This window comes from Sparus aurata, chromosome 7 (genome assembly GCF_900880675.1).
Source record: "Sparus aurata chromosome 7, fSpaAur1.1, whole genome shotgun sequence".
Taxonomy (NCBI): domain Eukaryota; kingdom Metazoa; phylum Chordata; class Actinopteri; order Spariformes; family Sparidae; genus Sparus; species Sparus aurata.
This window is the reverse complement of record NC_044193.1, coordinates 14,196,884-14,212,143: the sequence shown is the minus strand read 5'-3', so window position 1 is coordinate 14,212,143 and position 15,260 is coordinate 14,196,884. Positions and strand designations below refer to the sequence as shown.

At 42.4% G+C, this 15,260-nt stretch overlaps 1 protein-coding gene across 1 annotated transcript; it reads right to left on the bottom strand.

The window, feature by feature from the left end:
- Positions 1 to 7,627: 7,627 nt before the first annotated feature.
- On the bottom strand, positions 7,628 to 9,670 carry bhlhe23 (basic helix-loop-helix family, member e23). The gene has a single exon (XM_030421704.1). The coding sequence runs from the start codon at positions 9,147 to 9,149 to the stop codon at positions 8,466 to 8,468; it is 684 nt and encodes a 227-aa protein (XP_030277564.1). The 5' UTR covers positions 9,150 to 9,670; the 3' UTR covers positions 7,628 to 8,465.
- Between the last annotated feature and the right edge of the window lie 5,590 nt (positions 9,671 to 15,260).

The following is a 15,260-nucleotide window of genomic DNA, read 5'->3' as shown; positions in this document are numbered from 1 at the left end:
CTGCTTGCTCCCTTATGAAACAAAAGTTGTTGTACAAATGGTGCAGGACAGAGTCGATGAAGAGAAAGAGGTAAATAACGAGAGAGTAATGGATTAGTTTTAGAGAGCATCCTTTGAGTAAAAATGTATTCATGAGCTTGTATATCGGGTGGGACTTCTGGAGTCAGAGTCTGTCTGACAGTTGGGCACTTGATCCACCACTTTGTTCCAGCGACTGTCAGATGGACTGCCATGAAATTGATCCACTGACTTTTTCTAGTGCCAATGTGAGGTCTGCATTTGTGGTTTTTGACTGAAATGTCTCGGAAAATAATGGATAGAACATCATGAAACACATTTGAGCATCCCCACTGGATGAAATGTAACAACGTTGGTCATTTTCCAACCCAGTACAGGTTCATGCAAATCAAGGATATGTTGAAGCTTGGCAGTTTCAAAAATGTTGCTTATGTTTGCTTATACTCTGGTTAGGTTAGGGCCCCAAATCCACTTGGCTAGGGTAAGAAAAAGATTATGTTTTGGCTTAAAGTATCTTAAAAATAGGTATCACAACAAGTACTGCTGGAGACATCGCACTTTTCTTAAAAGACAGACTAAACATCCAGTGCTGTCACATTTAGAGAAGGTTAAAACGCAGCTTTGGCCTGTGGTCACTGGATTGGCAGCTTTCTCGCCTGTAATACTACCATCCATCCGTCCACCTCTCATCGTAATAGTCAGGTCATAATTGTGATGAGTAATGCAAACATGATATGACACGTTTTTTCGAAATGTCAGCTCTTACGTAGCCGGAGTCACGTACAAATGTGAACATATCTGTGCTCCGCAGAAACGTTAACTGCCAACATTTTAACCTGGGGACTGGGCTGAAATCTCCAGATATTTCAGGTAGCACCGTCACCAGGTCGTAAACTTAATCCGTCCAAATCTTAATGGACAAATTAACATTACATTTAAAAGAAAAAAAATGTTATGACCAGGCTAAGGGTGCTACGATTGATGGGACATTGATCAGTACTGGCCAGCACTGCTTCACCATAAATTGTAAGTGTTTACTTTATAAAAGTCAGGAAGAAGATTACCTCAGAATTACCGAGAAAACCATTAAATTCAAATTGTACATGCCAAAAAGCTTTAACAACAGTCAAACCAGATGGTAGACATTAGTTATGCTAAACATCAGCATGTTTATTGTTATTATTTATCATCATACAACTCTGGACCGTACAATGAAATTACAGTTGCAGTTCTTAAATTCTCCTCAAAAAACACTATATGATGATGATTAAATAATAGATCAAAAAATAAAAAGTGGAGGATGGATTTAAGGGGTCTGAGGGAAGAAGTTTGGTGGCGCTGCAGCAGATACTTCTGTATCGCTTGTCAGACAGCAGCAGGGTGAGCAGGCTGTGGTTGGGCGCTCGGGTTCTGCAGGCACCTCACCTAACTTGTTTTTATTCATCTTATATCATTCTTATTTTCCAGCACTTGCGCTTGTTTTTTTTTTCTTGTTGACTGACTCTGCCTCAGTTGCCACATTATCGCAACCAAAACAGATTATGTACAGCGAGGCAAAGCAAATGGATCAGAAATAATCACCTGAGAACTTGACTGTACACTAAAACCTCGTCACGGTGTAACAAAGGGAGCCTGCCGCCGTGGAGTGTTAAGTGTTCACCCTGTTTGCGTGTGGTAATTGGTCCTAGAGAGAGGAAAATCCCAGAGACTTAGCTGCAGGACACTCAAAGCCCCCACAAGTCCAGCTCTCCTCTGCTCTATGCATATTGAACGGCGGAGTCAGGGGGCTAAAGAAGATTATCACAATGGGATGAAGAGGCCGTAAGAGCCTTTGTGGTCTCAGCGTTTGTGGCGCACAGCGAAAGTTGCTCCAGCGCTCTCTCTCAAGCCCTTAAACTGCTTGACCTTAAAAGCTCTGTTTATGAGTTCACAGAGTTAAAAGGCTGTGAAATAAGAAGCAAAACACAATACACGAAATTGCAAAAACAAAGCAAATATTGTACATCGGCAGTGCACACGAAGAAAGAACACCGGGAAAAAAAAAATTGTTGTCAGGTGGAGATTAGGTGTCAGCAAGATCGCCCTGAAGCGGACGAGTCGTTTTATTTTCACTTAAAATGTAAAAATCTTCCTCATTTGGCGCTGGATTGTTATGTGTACGTACGAGTGTGTGTGTGTGTGTGTATGTGTGTGTAGGTGTGTGTGTGTGTGTGTGTGTGTGTGTGTGGCGGGAGCGACTGAAGCATTGAAATGACATGAAGAGTTATTTGGGCTGTAATGAAGCTGCTTAATGAAATCAGTGCCCTTGAAAGTTCTTCATCAATTTTAGCTCCCTCGCTCAGCCGCCCGCACTTCCTCGCGCCATTCCTGCCTGTCAGCTAATCCACGCGCGCGACACAATATTAATTAAACACAGCGTTTCCTGAAGTACTTAAGTGAAGCGCTATCATTGATAATGAGCAGGTTTAAAGGAGTCACATCCCTCCAAAATTACTTTTTAAACCGGCCTTATTAAGCAGAAAATGAGGCCCAAATCAGCCTACAAGCTCCTCATTAAAAGCCACTGATCCTTGGCCAGGCGCATGTTCCAATGGTTTTAATTAGGCTAGCGCTAGATTGTCGGCGACAGGAAGTGCCATTAATCTTGTCTTTTTGTTCGGAGGGTGGAGGGAGGGAGGGGGGGCAGCATGTTGCGGCGTCAAATGCCACAACAGAATAAGATTTTTTTTTTTTTCTTAAATCAAGCATCGTACTTTGAATTGATCTGAAGATGTACACATTTTTACAATTCCCTTCTGCTACAACCTTTAGTAACACTTTGTAATTACAAGCCAGTCCTGCTAAGTGCATCATTAGCTACACACACACACAGACAGACACACACACACACGGGATGAAATGTGTCTTCATTTTCTCTGTGTGTGTGTGTGTGTTTATGAGTTGCTCTCTCTCTGTAGAGGATGGTCCCGGCCCTGGCTGTCACACCTTCTCCGCATGGAGGATTATGGATGGCCAATTACATCGCTTTTGTCATTAATTAATGAGGATAACGAGCTCCCCCTGCTCCCCACAAAACCATGGTGCTCCTCAGCTGGTACTGAACAGAGAGAGGGGTGCTGGGCCATGTGTGTGTGTTTGTGTGTGTGTGTGTGTGTGTGTGTGTGTTTGACAGAGAGAGAGAGACGGCGAGGGAGAAAGAGATACACGGAGTAGTGAGTGAAGGAGGTTATGGTGTTTACAAAAGGCTGAACACAGAGATGATTGTTGACCCCGGGGCTCTGCATGTACATTTGTCCAGCGAGTTGAGGTGTGTTTGCGTGCATGCGTGCGCGGGTCTGTGTGAGTGTTTGCTCACCACCAGTCCTGTATCTGTGGGGCCATTACAGAGATTAGGCCGTGCTACAGTAACGGATGCCCCCGATTGTCAGCTCGTATCTTTTGTCAAGACAACAGGCTAAAAGCGAAAGAGTGAGAGTGATGAGCACAGTGGTGGAAAACGTGGGGGGGGGGGGGGGGGAGAAGAAGAGGAAGTGTTGTGACCAAACTGAGACGTCAAAAAGCGAGATGATAAGCCACCTTGGCCCTGAACAGGACATCATATTCAACAAGACCGTTGTCACCCAGGGCTTCCTATCCCTCCTCCATCTCCACTCCCACTCACCAGGCCCAATTTGGCCCCTGCCACACTGTCTGGGTCTACCATGCATGGTGTCAGGTGCCTTGTGGCGATAGGCAAAACGCTTTGCCTTGACTGCCATGTTTTTTCGAAGGGTTTGCGGCCATATGAGCACAGAACACAGGCGCGCACACGCACACAATGCACAAACACACAGACACATACAAACAGACATCCCCTCTCCACCCCCCTCCTTTAGACGTCTGATTAACGAATGAAGGGCCCCGGCCCATCCCGCTGCACTTGCAGCAACGTCGCCCCGAATCACATGGCTCCTCGGAACCAACTGACTCACCCGCTCATCGCTTCCGACAAGGCGGGGCTGGGAGGGACGACGGAGTGTGATGTCATAGTGGAGAAGTTGGGGGGTCCATGGGTGATGGGTGGGTGATGGTTGGGGGGGGGGGTTGCATAGTTACAGTGTCACCGCTGGCACAACGACACTGAGGCACCAGCACATTTTCTCTTCTTCCACACACACTAGTTTATCTCACCTCCTCACCCCTTTCGTTACCCGTCATGCACCTGCCTGAAACAAACACATCTCCTGCGCCTCCGAACGACGCGCTGCAGTCACAACTATGCCTCGTTGGGCAAATTTTAATAAAGGAAAAAAAAAACCTAAAGTTTAACAAACCCCCTGCATAAACATAATCAGAGTTGAAGTATGTTCATTTTCCTTCAAGGCCCCTGTTGTAAGTACAGTCTGTGTGTGTGTGTGTGTGTGTGTGTGTGTGTGTGAGACCCGAGTGCTACAATGTGCATAAGACACAAGAGCTTGCACGCAGAGAGAACTTAATTAGAGAAAGCAGCGCTGTCAGATGCATTAGGCAGAGGTACGCACTTAAGGGCATATGGTTTTAGTACTATAACATCGGGTCGGGAGAAAAAAGCACACAAACATACCTCAAAGCTCCGAGCCATGCTAATGAAATCACTCCCTTCCTATCCCACTGAGAGCAAACACAAATGTTTACAGACATCACGCAGTCTGGTCTGCACTCCCTGCACCACACTGGGCTGTCGAGTGGCAGTGCACCGACTGTAGGGCCGCGTGCTCGCCTGCATGAAGACGCCGTCAACGACTGACAATAGGTACGAGTAAGCAGCGACACGTCAGCGTGTAACAGCTCCTTGTAACGTATCTGATCTATTTCATCCAGTGTTTGGGTGTAGATTTAACGTAATAGTGACACCCAAACCTCCTCTAATCATTTAATACACGGTTTATCACACACTGTAATGTAACTGAAGCATTTATTATCGACTGCTCCTGTGGGCCACCGAGCGTAAGCATGTGTATAAAGATAAAATGGGAATATAGTGAAGCACAATTGTAATAATGTAAATTACATCCTCATAGGAGCTGCACTTGTTGGAAAACACTTGTATGTCAATAATATCGCTTACAAATGTCCTCACATCAGCTACATTATAGTGTGTTAGAAGCCATACTTTTTCAAACGTTTGCAGAGCACTGATATTGTCTTTTGTTTCTATCTTTTTTCATGAAATCTTCCATGGAGGAAAAGGCATCAACAATGTGATCTAACATGACATTAAAATAACCGGTAAATTATATTCACCTGCCTGGTCGACACTGTTTCGGTGCAGAGCAGACAAGCAGGTCAAAATGTGTCTTGGTGCAGGAAATAAAATAGACGCCCCTGAGATATAATCATTCAGTATTTTAAGCCGGGTACAATTATCGTTCTCTGTAAACAGTAACTCATTTTCAGCACTTTTCTATCATAATTTCAAAGACATTTTGGAATAATTGCAGCCTTTCAAGTGTTTTCAGAAGGGGCTCGTTCGGTGAATTTGTCTTTTTTTTTTTTAACATCTTGACACAGACTTTCTGCAGGGGCATGCCCGGGGCGTCTTGAGGCGTTGGTTTGTTTGCTGTGTCGCATTCCTAAAAATGAATGTGTTCGTGAAATTGTACTTATCGTCTCAGTCCACATTTTCACTCATTTTGGGTGGCATGAACACGATTAATTGAGTTTTCGGACCTGTTGTGTGCATCAGAACACCGGGAGATATTTACCTGCCATGTACTAGCACTTAAACGTGATCAGAGACATAAACTGTGCATCTATTAGAATTAAAACAAGAACATTATTTCCCTAAATACCCCTCTCTCTTTCTCTCTCTCTACTATCAAATCAAATGAAAACACACCCTGCACACTTTACCACTCTTTTAATTATGATGTTTTAATACTCTGCAAGTGTTCATCCAGGGGAAAAAAAAGGCTAAATACACAAAGTGTAGCTCAGGATAAAAACCTAACACAGAAAGACGAAGATAATTGGTGATTTAAGTAACTCACCACCCATGACTGGTAGGGCTAAAGGGCCAGGAAACACAAGCATGTGTCTTAATATATAGACGCAGCCATGACATACTGCCACCAAGCACACTGACGGCCATTAAGATAATAAAGTGACACAATAAAACATATATCTCAGTAGCCTCGACATCAGAGCTGACCAACCAAGCGTCCGTGCAAAAAAAAAAAAAAAGGCAACCATCTCATTTATGGCAATTAGGCTGCACAGGGACTGATGGGGCGCAAGGGCCCGAGTCCTCACATCATCATCGGCAGCATTTGTCACATTTCATCCCCGCTACCCTGGCTCGTCTCGTGGGGCCGCAGACGAGACATGTGTCATCAGAGAGTCCAATTTAACATGCCATGGGTGGCCTGTTGTTGTGACATGCAGCTAAATTGTAAGAGGGAGACTGGAGTGGATCACTTAGTCACTCTCAGAGCAGCATAAAAGACTGAACGTCTGCATGGATTAGTTTGTGTGGGAGACGCGCAAACTCCAAATTATTGAAGATGTCTTGATAAAAAGTGGAGCACCTGTGGGCTTAAAAAGTACAGGTTTCTTTTTTTGGTTTATCTCATCAAAACTTATTATAAATGAATTAAAGTATGTGGACTGGCTGTGAGAGCAAATTACACTTACTGGCCTATTTGATGAATCAGTGTAAAGGCAGCGTAATCTAAATCTGGATTAAATTAAAAAATAACTTTAGTCTCTGGTGTTAAACACACTAAAAGCACCACTAACTGACATCAAGCTGGGTGTTTTTTTTGTTTTTTTTAATTTACACTGACAATATTCTTACTTCTTTAGATAATGATTAACCCCCCCAAAAGAGAAGCAATGGTGCAAAAATCACCCCATGAAAAAAGTGTCTGTCAACAGCTAACAAAAATAAAGAGACTAAATCAGAAACAAGAGTACTCAGGGTGATGGACCTCACCAAATACACCGTGGCCACTTCAAACATCCATTCTTTAAATTCAATCCCCAAACCTGCAGAAGGAGACTGGACCCTGTGACGCTCACTGAATTAAGTGGAGCAGGGAGACAGGAGCTGAAATCGTGTTAATAGCTGTCCAGAGTATATAAGAGCCCGCCAAGGAAGCCTGCAATCACCCAAATACCCAGAGACAGGTCCTGGGTGCCCCGGGCGGCTTTTGCGCCCTTCCCCTCAGCGCCACCGACTCCGGTGCGTGCCAAACAGGCCCCACCAGCCCCCTGCGAGCTCCTTCAGACCCGAGTCTTTCGAGTCAGAGGCTCCCTCACACGCAAGGAAAGGGGGGGGGAAAGTTGCCAATTCATTTAAAGAGGGCGAGATGTGGAAAGCATTTCAGCGGCGAGGACGGTTTGCGCACGGCGACAACTGACGGTCCATTTTCACACATTTACGCTTCTTCTTTTTTTTTTCTTCTCCAAATCAAATCCCTTAGCTTAGATCACTTTTTCTGTGACTCTTAAACTAGAATATCTAATAGTCACAATATTATCATGAGCAAAAAAATTAATTAAAAAAGCCTAAAATGACAGAACTGTGGCTGCATTTGAACGTTTCACGTGTCGTTCAAATGTCGTTCTCGCTGAAATGAAGCAAACCGGGTCCAAGCATAGATATGTGTTTTTAATTATAAAGACATATAAACAATATATGAAATCCATGTTGCAACACAAACAACAACAAAAACAAAAAAAACCGCTTCTTCAATGTATAGGCTGCAGTTACATAACCAATGAGAATAGCCGGGCTTGGAGCAAGTGATTTCTTTCTTTCTTCTTCTTTTTTTTGTTCCACAGTTGTACAATACAATCATGTGAGATGTGCAGTAACTGAACAAGTCAATGCAATAACAAAACAAACTCGTCAACACACCAGTTTCCGTAAAAATATGTCAGCCAGCGTCTCGTTTCTCCCTCCACAGTCTGTTCAGATTTAAAACTACAAAAAAAAAAAAAAAAAAAAGTCGAGATCAGGTCGCATTTTCTCGCCATTTCCCCTTTTCTTCTTCTTAAATGTTGCATAGATCACAAATAAGAGCTAATAACTTATATATAAAACAACCAAAAAATAACCCAAACTAATAATTTGGACATGGCCTGCAAGTGTCTTCAAAGTACGAGCGAGAACAAGTAAATCAAAATTAAGATAAAATAAAAAACGTGACAGATTTTTTTTTTTTTTACTTCATCTCATAAGAAAAGGCCTGAACAAGTTCATTTTCTACGTCAGATCTGGATGAAACATTGCAGTATAATCACTTAACCTTACTTTAAGATTATGCATCAGACTAAACTCGTTTTTATTTTCCACAGAATGATTTAAAAATAACTAGAGTGGGAGAGAAAGAGAGAGAAAGAGAGAGAGAGCGAGAGAGAGAGAGAGAGGCCGACATGGGGTTGCAGTCAAGGTAAAAGTTCAGGAGAGAGTGATGGAAACCGAATCAAGGCTTGTCGTTGCAGTGTTTGAAGAGACTCGACGGTGTCCCGGAGTAAGTAGTGCACTTTTCGGCACAGGTGGCGAGTGCGGAGCCCGAGAACGGGTAGACGGCCGCCTGTCCAAAGGGCGCCAGGGCGGTGGGGATGGGTGAAGTTATGGTCTGTCCCTGGTTCAGATACGCCACCAGCCGCCTCATCTCCTCCAGAGCCTGAGCCTGCATGAGGATGTAGTTCTTGGCCAGGAGGAGGGTGGCTATTTTGGAGAGTTTTCTCACCGAGGGGCTGTGGGCGTAGGGGATAACAGAGCGCAGGCCGTCCAGCGCGTCGTTCAGGTCGTGCATCCTCCGCCTCTCCCGGGCGTTGATGCTGAGCCGCAGGGAGCGCTGCTCCTTCGACTTCTTGGCGAGCGGGCCCCCGGGCTTGTCGTCCCCAAACGACGAGCCCCTCTTCCGGGACTCCAGAGAGTCGAAGCCGTCCTCGTCGTCGCTCGTGTGCTCCCCGCCGCTCTCGTTGGACTTAGCGGTCTGGCCGGAGAGGAAGTCGGTGGCCGGCGTGAGCGGGAAGCGTCCGGGGCTTCCAGCACCATGGCCAGCTCCGAACCCGAAGGCTGACTGGCCGTAGCGCTGCGTCAGGTCGAGGAGCGCGTCGTTGCTGATGGACTTGAGCAGGTTCTCTTCGCTGACATTCATTTTCTCTCTTCCAGAGCAGATCTCTGACCAGGAAAAGTCTACTCTTCCGCTTTTGTGCTCCTCTCTATCCTATCTTTTTGTTTCGCTCTTTCTGTTTTGTTTTGGGTTTGGCTTTTTTTTTTTTTTGTGGAAAACTGGAGGCTGTACTCACGTTGCTGTCTCCGAGAGTTGTTGCTGTTTTCTAGGGAGTTCCTCTCTTCCCTCACTCCTTTCCTCTGTCAGCGCAGTGACTCTTCAAGAAAAGGAGGCTGTGTGAGTCTGAAGCTGAGCCTCTACACGCGTTCACCTCCTCTGTACACTGCGCTCCCCCTTGTTGCGCGCATAGCCCACGTCCACCAGACACTTCTGTCTAATTGTGCTCGCAGAGATCGGAGCGCTCATGTACCCCCCTTTTGTTTCGTGCGCTCGGTTTTTTCTCCTCTGGCGCGTATTTTTCCTCGCCCTCCCTCGCCTTGGGCAGATTGTGACTCGCGCTCTGCCCCTGCTCGCAAGTTAGTAGGAGCACGAGGGCCCCCGCCGGGGATTATCCGGGCTCGTCCAATCAGGGGGGCGTTTTAATTAACTCGGGAAGGAGAGCGAACCTGCTCCCAATTTCGACCATAACGTGATAATTGAAGCGCGAGCTGACACGCGCGCATTGTCCACCATCACATCTGGGTATTTTTAAAGCACCTATTGCGAGGCATTTAAATCACCTGAGAGGATATACTGAACTAGTCAGCGCAAACAGCATCAGACAGGTAGGCGGGGGGAACACACTCACCTGTCTAGATCAGAAACACTTGAGAGGTCAGAGGGAGGTTTGAACTTGTGACCTTTCAGTTCCTTTCTGTCCTTCTGTCTTTGGATCAATGCAGTTTCACCCAGCTGTGACTGGGACACACATCCTCGGCGATATCGTGTCCTTCGTGCATCCTTCTCTGGACAAATCCCACAATTACAAAGCTCACAGAGGAAGTTCTTCCTGAACAACCTTTCACCTGGCACGCCAGCAGAGTCAGAACCGGCACCAAATGCTCAGACACTGCAGGTATATGAATCAGTGATACAAAGACAAAAAGGATTCAATTCTGTAAATACATATATAAGCTGCTTTTTAATAAAGACATTATTGTGTGCCTGTAATTTATAGTCACGTTACAGTCAAATATAAAAATGCCACAGGGGATAAAAACAAACAAACAAACAAACAAACAAACATGTTAAACAAACGTCATTAAACTCACAGCTGAGCACACAGCTGAAGCCATACCACAAGCCACAGCGTGTTGACTCTGTAAATGTTTCTGTAAGAATCCAAATCAGAGTTAAGACGACTCAGAACAACACACAGGTAGGTTTACTGTTACAGTAAATCCCTTTTTCCCCCCCAAATAAAAGGTCTCCTGAGGCAAAGAAACAGGTGTCCTCAGTATGAAAGTTGAAAGTTGGGGTGAGACTGCCGCTCAGTGTCCAACATGAAGCGTTACACTGTGGGCTCACCGCTCTGTACTCTTGTGCCACCTGCTGGGGTAAGAGAGGCAGCATAAATATTAGAGATTAATCTGCTGACAGTGGACAATATCTCATTAATTTAGATGAAACCGTTCCAATAAGAGACTCCCAACTTAACTGTTTACATGGAGTGATCCAGTATAGGATGTGCCTTTATGTGCCCCAGAGCGATAAATTAGAGCCAGGCTGGCCAAAGTGGGACCTGTAAATGAAAGTTCGCCAACAATACGGTTCAGATTCTCTTTAAACATGGAAGATCCCTAATTATCAATAATGTTTCATAATCTGAGCTCAACAGAGAGACATTTTGCACAGGGAGTCTGTCAATTCAGGGAACATTTTGCATCTTAAATTGGCATTAGACAAGTTTTCTGCTTCAATTTATTATTGTGAAGTAACTGATGATTGCACAATGTAATGGATGTTGGACAATGAAAACCATCAGCGTTTACACTGGTCCCCTTTTGACTTTGCAATCACTATACTGTTTTGCCAGGTTAACTGGCGTCCTATTTGTAAATACTTGAACAAACTCACATTTTGTCCTGTGTTGCTGTCATCTGTGACTCTGAGGAAAACGGAAACGATTCGGTTGTGCTTACACCGGTCGCATCGACAATAATACCACTTGGAAACGCTGTATGTTGCCACTTCAACAATACAGTGCAATAGGAGCTTGTTTTTGGCTCCTGACCCACCGTTAAGTTTCAGTTTTGTCCCCTGAATCAGAATATAACTTTCTTGACATGCAAAGAAAGTGTATAGTGTATAATCAGCCATAAATATAATACATCATGCCCCACATCATCATAGGAGGACCTTTATAGCTCAACACGAATGCTAAACTTGGATTTGGATTTGTATAACCGACTTCTTTTGAGCCTTCCCACCATCTCTTAGGATCCCCGACAGAAAAGCTTTGTTTTGCTGCCGATTTTTCTGTCCTTTCCTGGGATCCGCAATCACCTAATGTTAGCCCCACGTGAGGGGGGTACGTGTGCAGAAAATAATATTTTTGCTTCAATCAGAGAGAAACAATCACATCAAGCAATTACATCATTATTAGGAGCTAGAATCTTCCTGTTGAACCCCTCTCAGTCTGATTGAAAATGCACTCAGATCAGTTCAGATTGGATCAGTTTCGTCTGATCGAGGTGGTTACATGATTAATTTTTATTGACTTCAATTATTAGTGAACCCTGAGAGGTCCATGTAAACACAACTATTTTTCACGAAAGGGATTTTTTGTTCAGAAGTTTGTAATGTTGAGCATTCAGTGTTATGCCCCCACTCTTGCATTAAAAATAGAATGTGTTTTGCTTATTGTACCTTCAATTGGATGTCTGACCCTCAGAATTAACTCTATTAACTTAAGAAGAAAAAGTTGTTATTCGATTATTTTGTATAAAACATATCTGAGGAATTGTGTTAGTATCTCAATGAGTTTCTTTTAGTCAGTGTAGTCTATTTGTGATCACTGGTCTTCTCTGTAAACATGAACATTTTTCAGTTTTTTATATAAAGCTGTACAGGTTTCCTCACATACCCTTTAAAAACTAACTACATTGTGATGATACCTGAATTTTATTAAAACTGACACACTACTAATCAAATTTGAGCTCATAATGACTTGTTACTGGATTTGAATTATCGTCTGAATCGTTTAACTCTCGCATCTCCTGACCTGAACAGTGTGTTGAACTGCAAGACAGATTTACACATCAATTACAATCAAATGTTTTGATTGATGAAATTGATTGTAATCATCAGTAACATTTGAATTGATCTAATATGATTTGTCTGTGGTTGTGTGTTCACCAGTGCTGCAGTGTAGCAGTGAACCAGACAGCAGAAAAACACCATGCGAGAACATCAAAAATGTTGGATCGAATATCCAAGTAAAAGATGAATGCACTCATACAGGAGCAATCAATAAAAACAAAAACAAAAAAATAGAAGAAATAAAATAAAATAACAAAAACAGGCAGGTTGAATTTTTCAAAACCCCCAAAAGAACATCAAACGAAAGCATGTGACATTAATTCTGCTTTTGACATTAAAAACAGATGTTTTCTCAGCTGGTAATAATCACAAAAACACAAGTTTCGCTCCATTTAAAAAGTCAAGTGGCCCTTTTCTCTGCAGACATTTTGATTCAGGTGTTACTAACATCATCGACAATGGCTCTGTTGTATTCAAGTGTCCCTGCAATTCATGACGGAGTGACAGCGCACACAATACAACACAATCAAAATGAACAGTTAAATGGCTGTCGACCCTCATTAGTGTTTTTATTGACACCTGTGCTTTACTGTGACATGACAAAATGTCACAGTGAAAAAGGCCAATTACTCCAAACGAAACAGTAGAAAACGACCCAGCACAGAAACAAGATTGCCTGCAGTTTGAAAAGGTTCAGGTCAAAACTACAGTATATTAAACCTGCTGGTAAAGTGTAGAATTGCCAGGAATTACTGAAAAGCATTGGCTAATTACAAATTAAAATCAATGCAGAATTGGACAATGATTACATGGGCATTAAGCTAAAACACAATGATTCGGTTGTTACTTAGTATTTAGCATTTGTTGTCCTCATCCTATCCTAAAGATGTTTGCTGTTAGCAGATAAGACCAAGTTGTGTGGTCTCATATTTTATGTGTCAGCATATCAGTATTGCCGTTGTACAACATTAATGCAGCAATGTCATTTGTAAATACCATTTCAAGGTGATGCTACACACTAGGGCTGGGAGATATATGGCCTTAATATAATATTGGGATATTTTTAGGCTATATTGCGATGCATGATATACATCTCCAGAATTTGAAATCCCCCAAATAGCACTTCATAAATGTGTGTACTGGGCTACAAAATCAAATATCATGATATTTTTGACTTAATACCTCAATAGTAATATTATAACAATATAATTTAGACTGGTTTATTGGTAAATTCACAAAATAGTAGTAGTATGTCGTAGTTCAGAAAATTACATCACGATAATGTTAATACAGCCTTTAAAACTAGCCTAAGCCAACGCTTATGGCGTATCATGATATCACCTAGTACAAAAATCTAAGAGAATATACTGTTTCTTATCATGATAGTGATATATATCGTACATATTGTCCAGCCCAATGTGACACTTTGTGGTACCTTCCTTGTCTTCATTTAGCATTTGGAAAATGTTACGTATCATCCAGACAGGCTTCACTTTAGAGGCCATGGGAAGCAACCATTTCTACTTACCATGCTCTTACCTATGTTGAAACTACACCTATGATTCAAATGAAAGAATATACACTACACTTTTTTCAGAGGCAGTTGAAGGGTGATTATGGGTTAGGGTAAAAATACATTTATGGTCTGCTGCTATGTTATGAACCATCAAGACCTCTGAGGTCATCAGGTACAGGTCTGCTTTCAGCCCCTAGAGTCAAAACTGAATGTGGACAAGCGTTCAGTTATTATGCTCCACATATGTGGAACAAACTCTCCAGAAAACTGCACATCCACTCCAACTCTCACCTCTATAAATCCAGGCTGAAGGCTCTTTTGTTTGCCACTGACTTTTATAAAAGCAATTTTATGGCGTTGATCAATATCTTTACCTGCACTTTAACTTTACGGTCTTGTCTCTTTTCAATCTATTCAATTTAAGCTAATTTTTACATTTTTGACTTTTAATGTTTTGTTTCTTGATGACTTCCTACTTTATTTTAATGTCTTTCAATGTAATTGTAAAGCACTTTGAGGTGCCTTTTGTCTGAATTGTGCAACACAAATTAACTTGCCTTGCATAACTCAGGAGATGTTTAAAAATATGAGACCCCATTACCTGCTAACAACCTGTCTTTACAATGCAACAATTTGAAATAGTGCTAATATTTTAAAAACTCTATAATGTTAACTTAATTCCCATAAATATATGACCAAATCTCTTTACATGAACTTTACTCTGTACTTACCCAATACTTTACACGACCTCCTGGTAAATCTACTACTAAAACTTAACAGCCAATACCCGTCCCTCTTTACATTACACAATCTCAGACCTTTGATCTCAACAAGCAAAATCACTGACCACTGACATGATCATAGACAGAGAAGAAGATAAAGGTTTTTATATCTGAATTATTGTATCAGGTCATTGGTTATGTGAGAGTCTGGCTAAGTAAAATTTTAACCCATAGAGACCACTGCAGTGACAATTCTCCTTTCAATGTAATGATTTCATGGGTGCCACTTTGTTTTGAAAAGGTGACACCCTTGAAATTTCAAATGGTGTTCAATATATGTGATTTCAAGCAACGTGATGAGGGGATCGTATGAGGTCAGAGTAGATGATTATGATGGAGGAAATTACATAATGGTACATATATGTCCATTTAATCTCTTTTGTTAGTTTTCAACTAAGTATGCTTTTTAAAAAAGTGATGCAGACAAAACTGGTCATTTCAAAAAGATGTCCCCATTGAAGCATTTTCTATTGAATGCACAGGATAATGTACAATACTTTGACCAGCAGATGGCAGAAAAGCCCATAAGTTGACAAACAAAAAAATTGAATTGCCTACTAAAATAATGTAACTGTATGCATATCACTAAAAAAACAT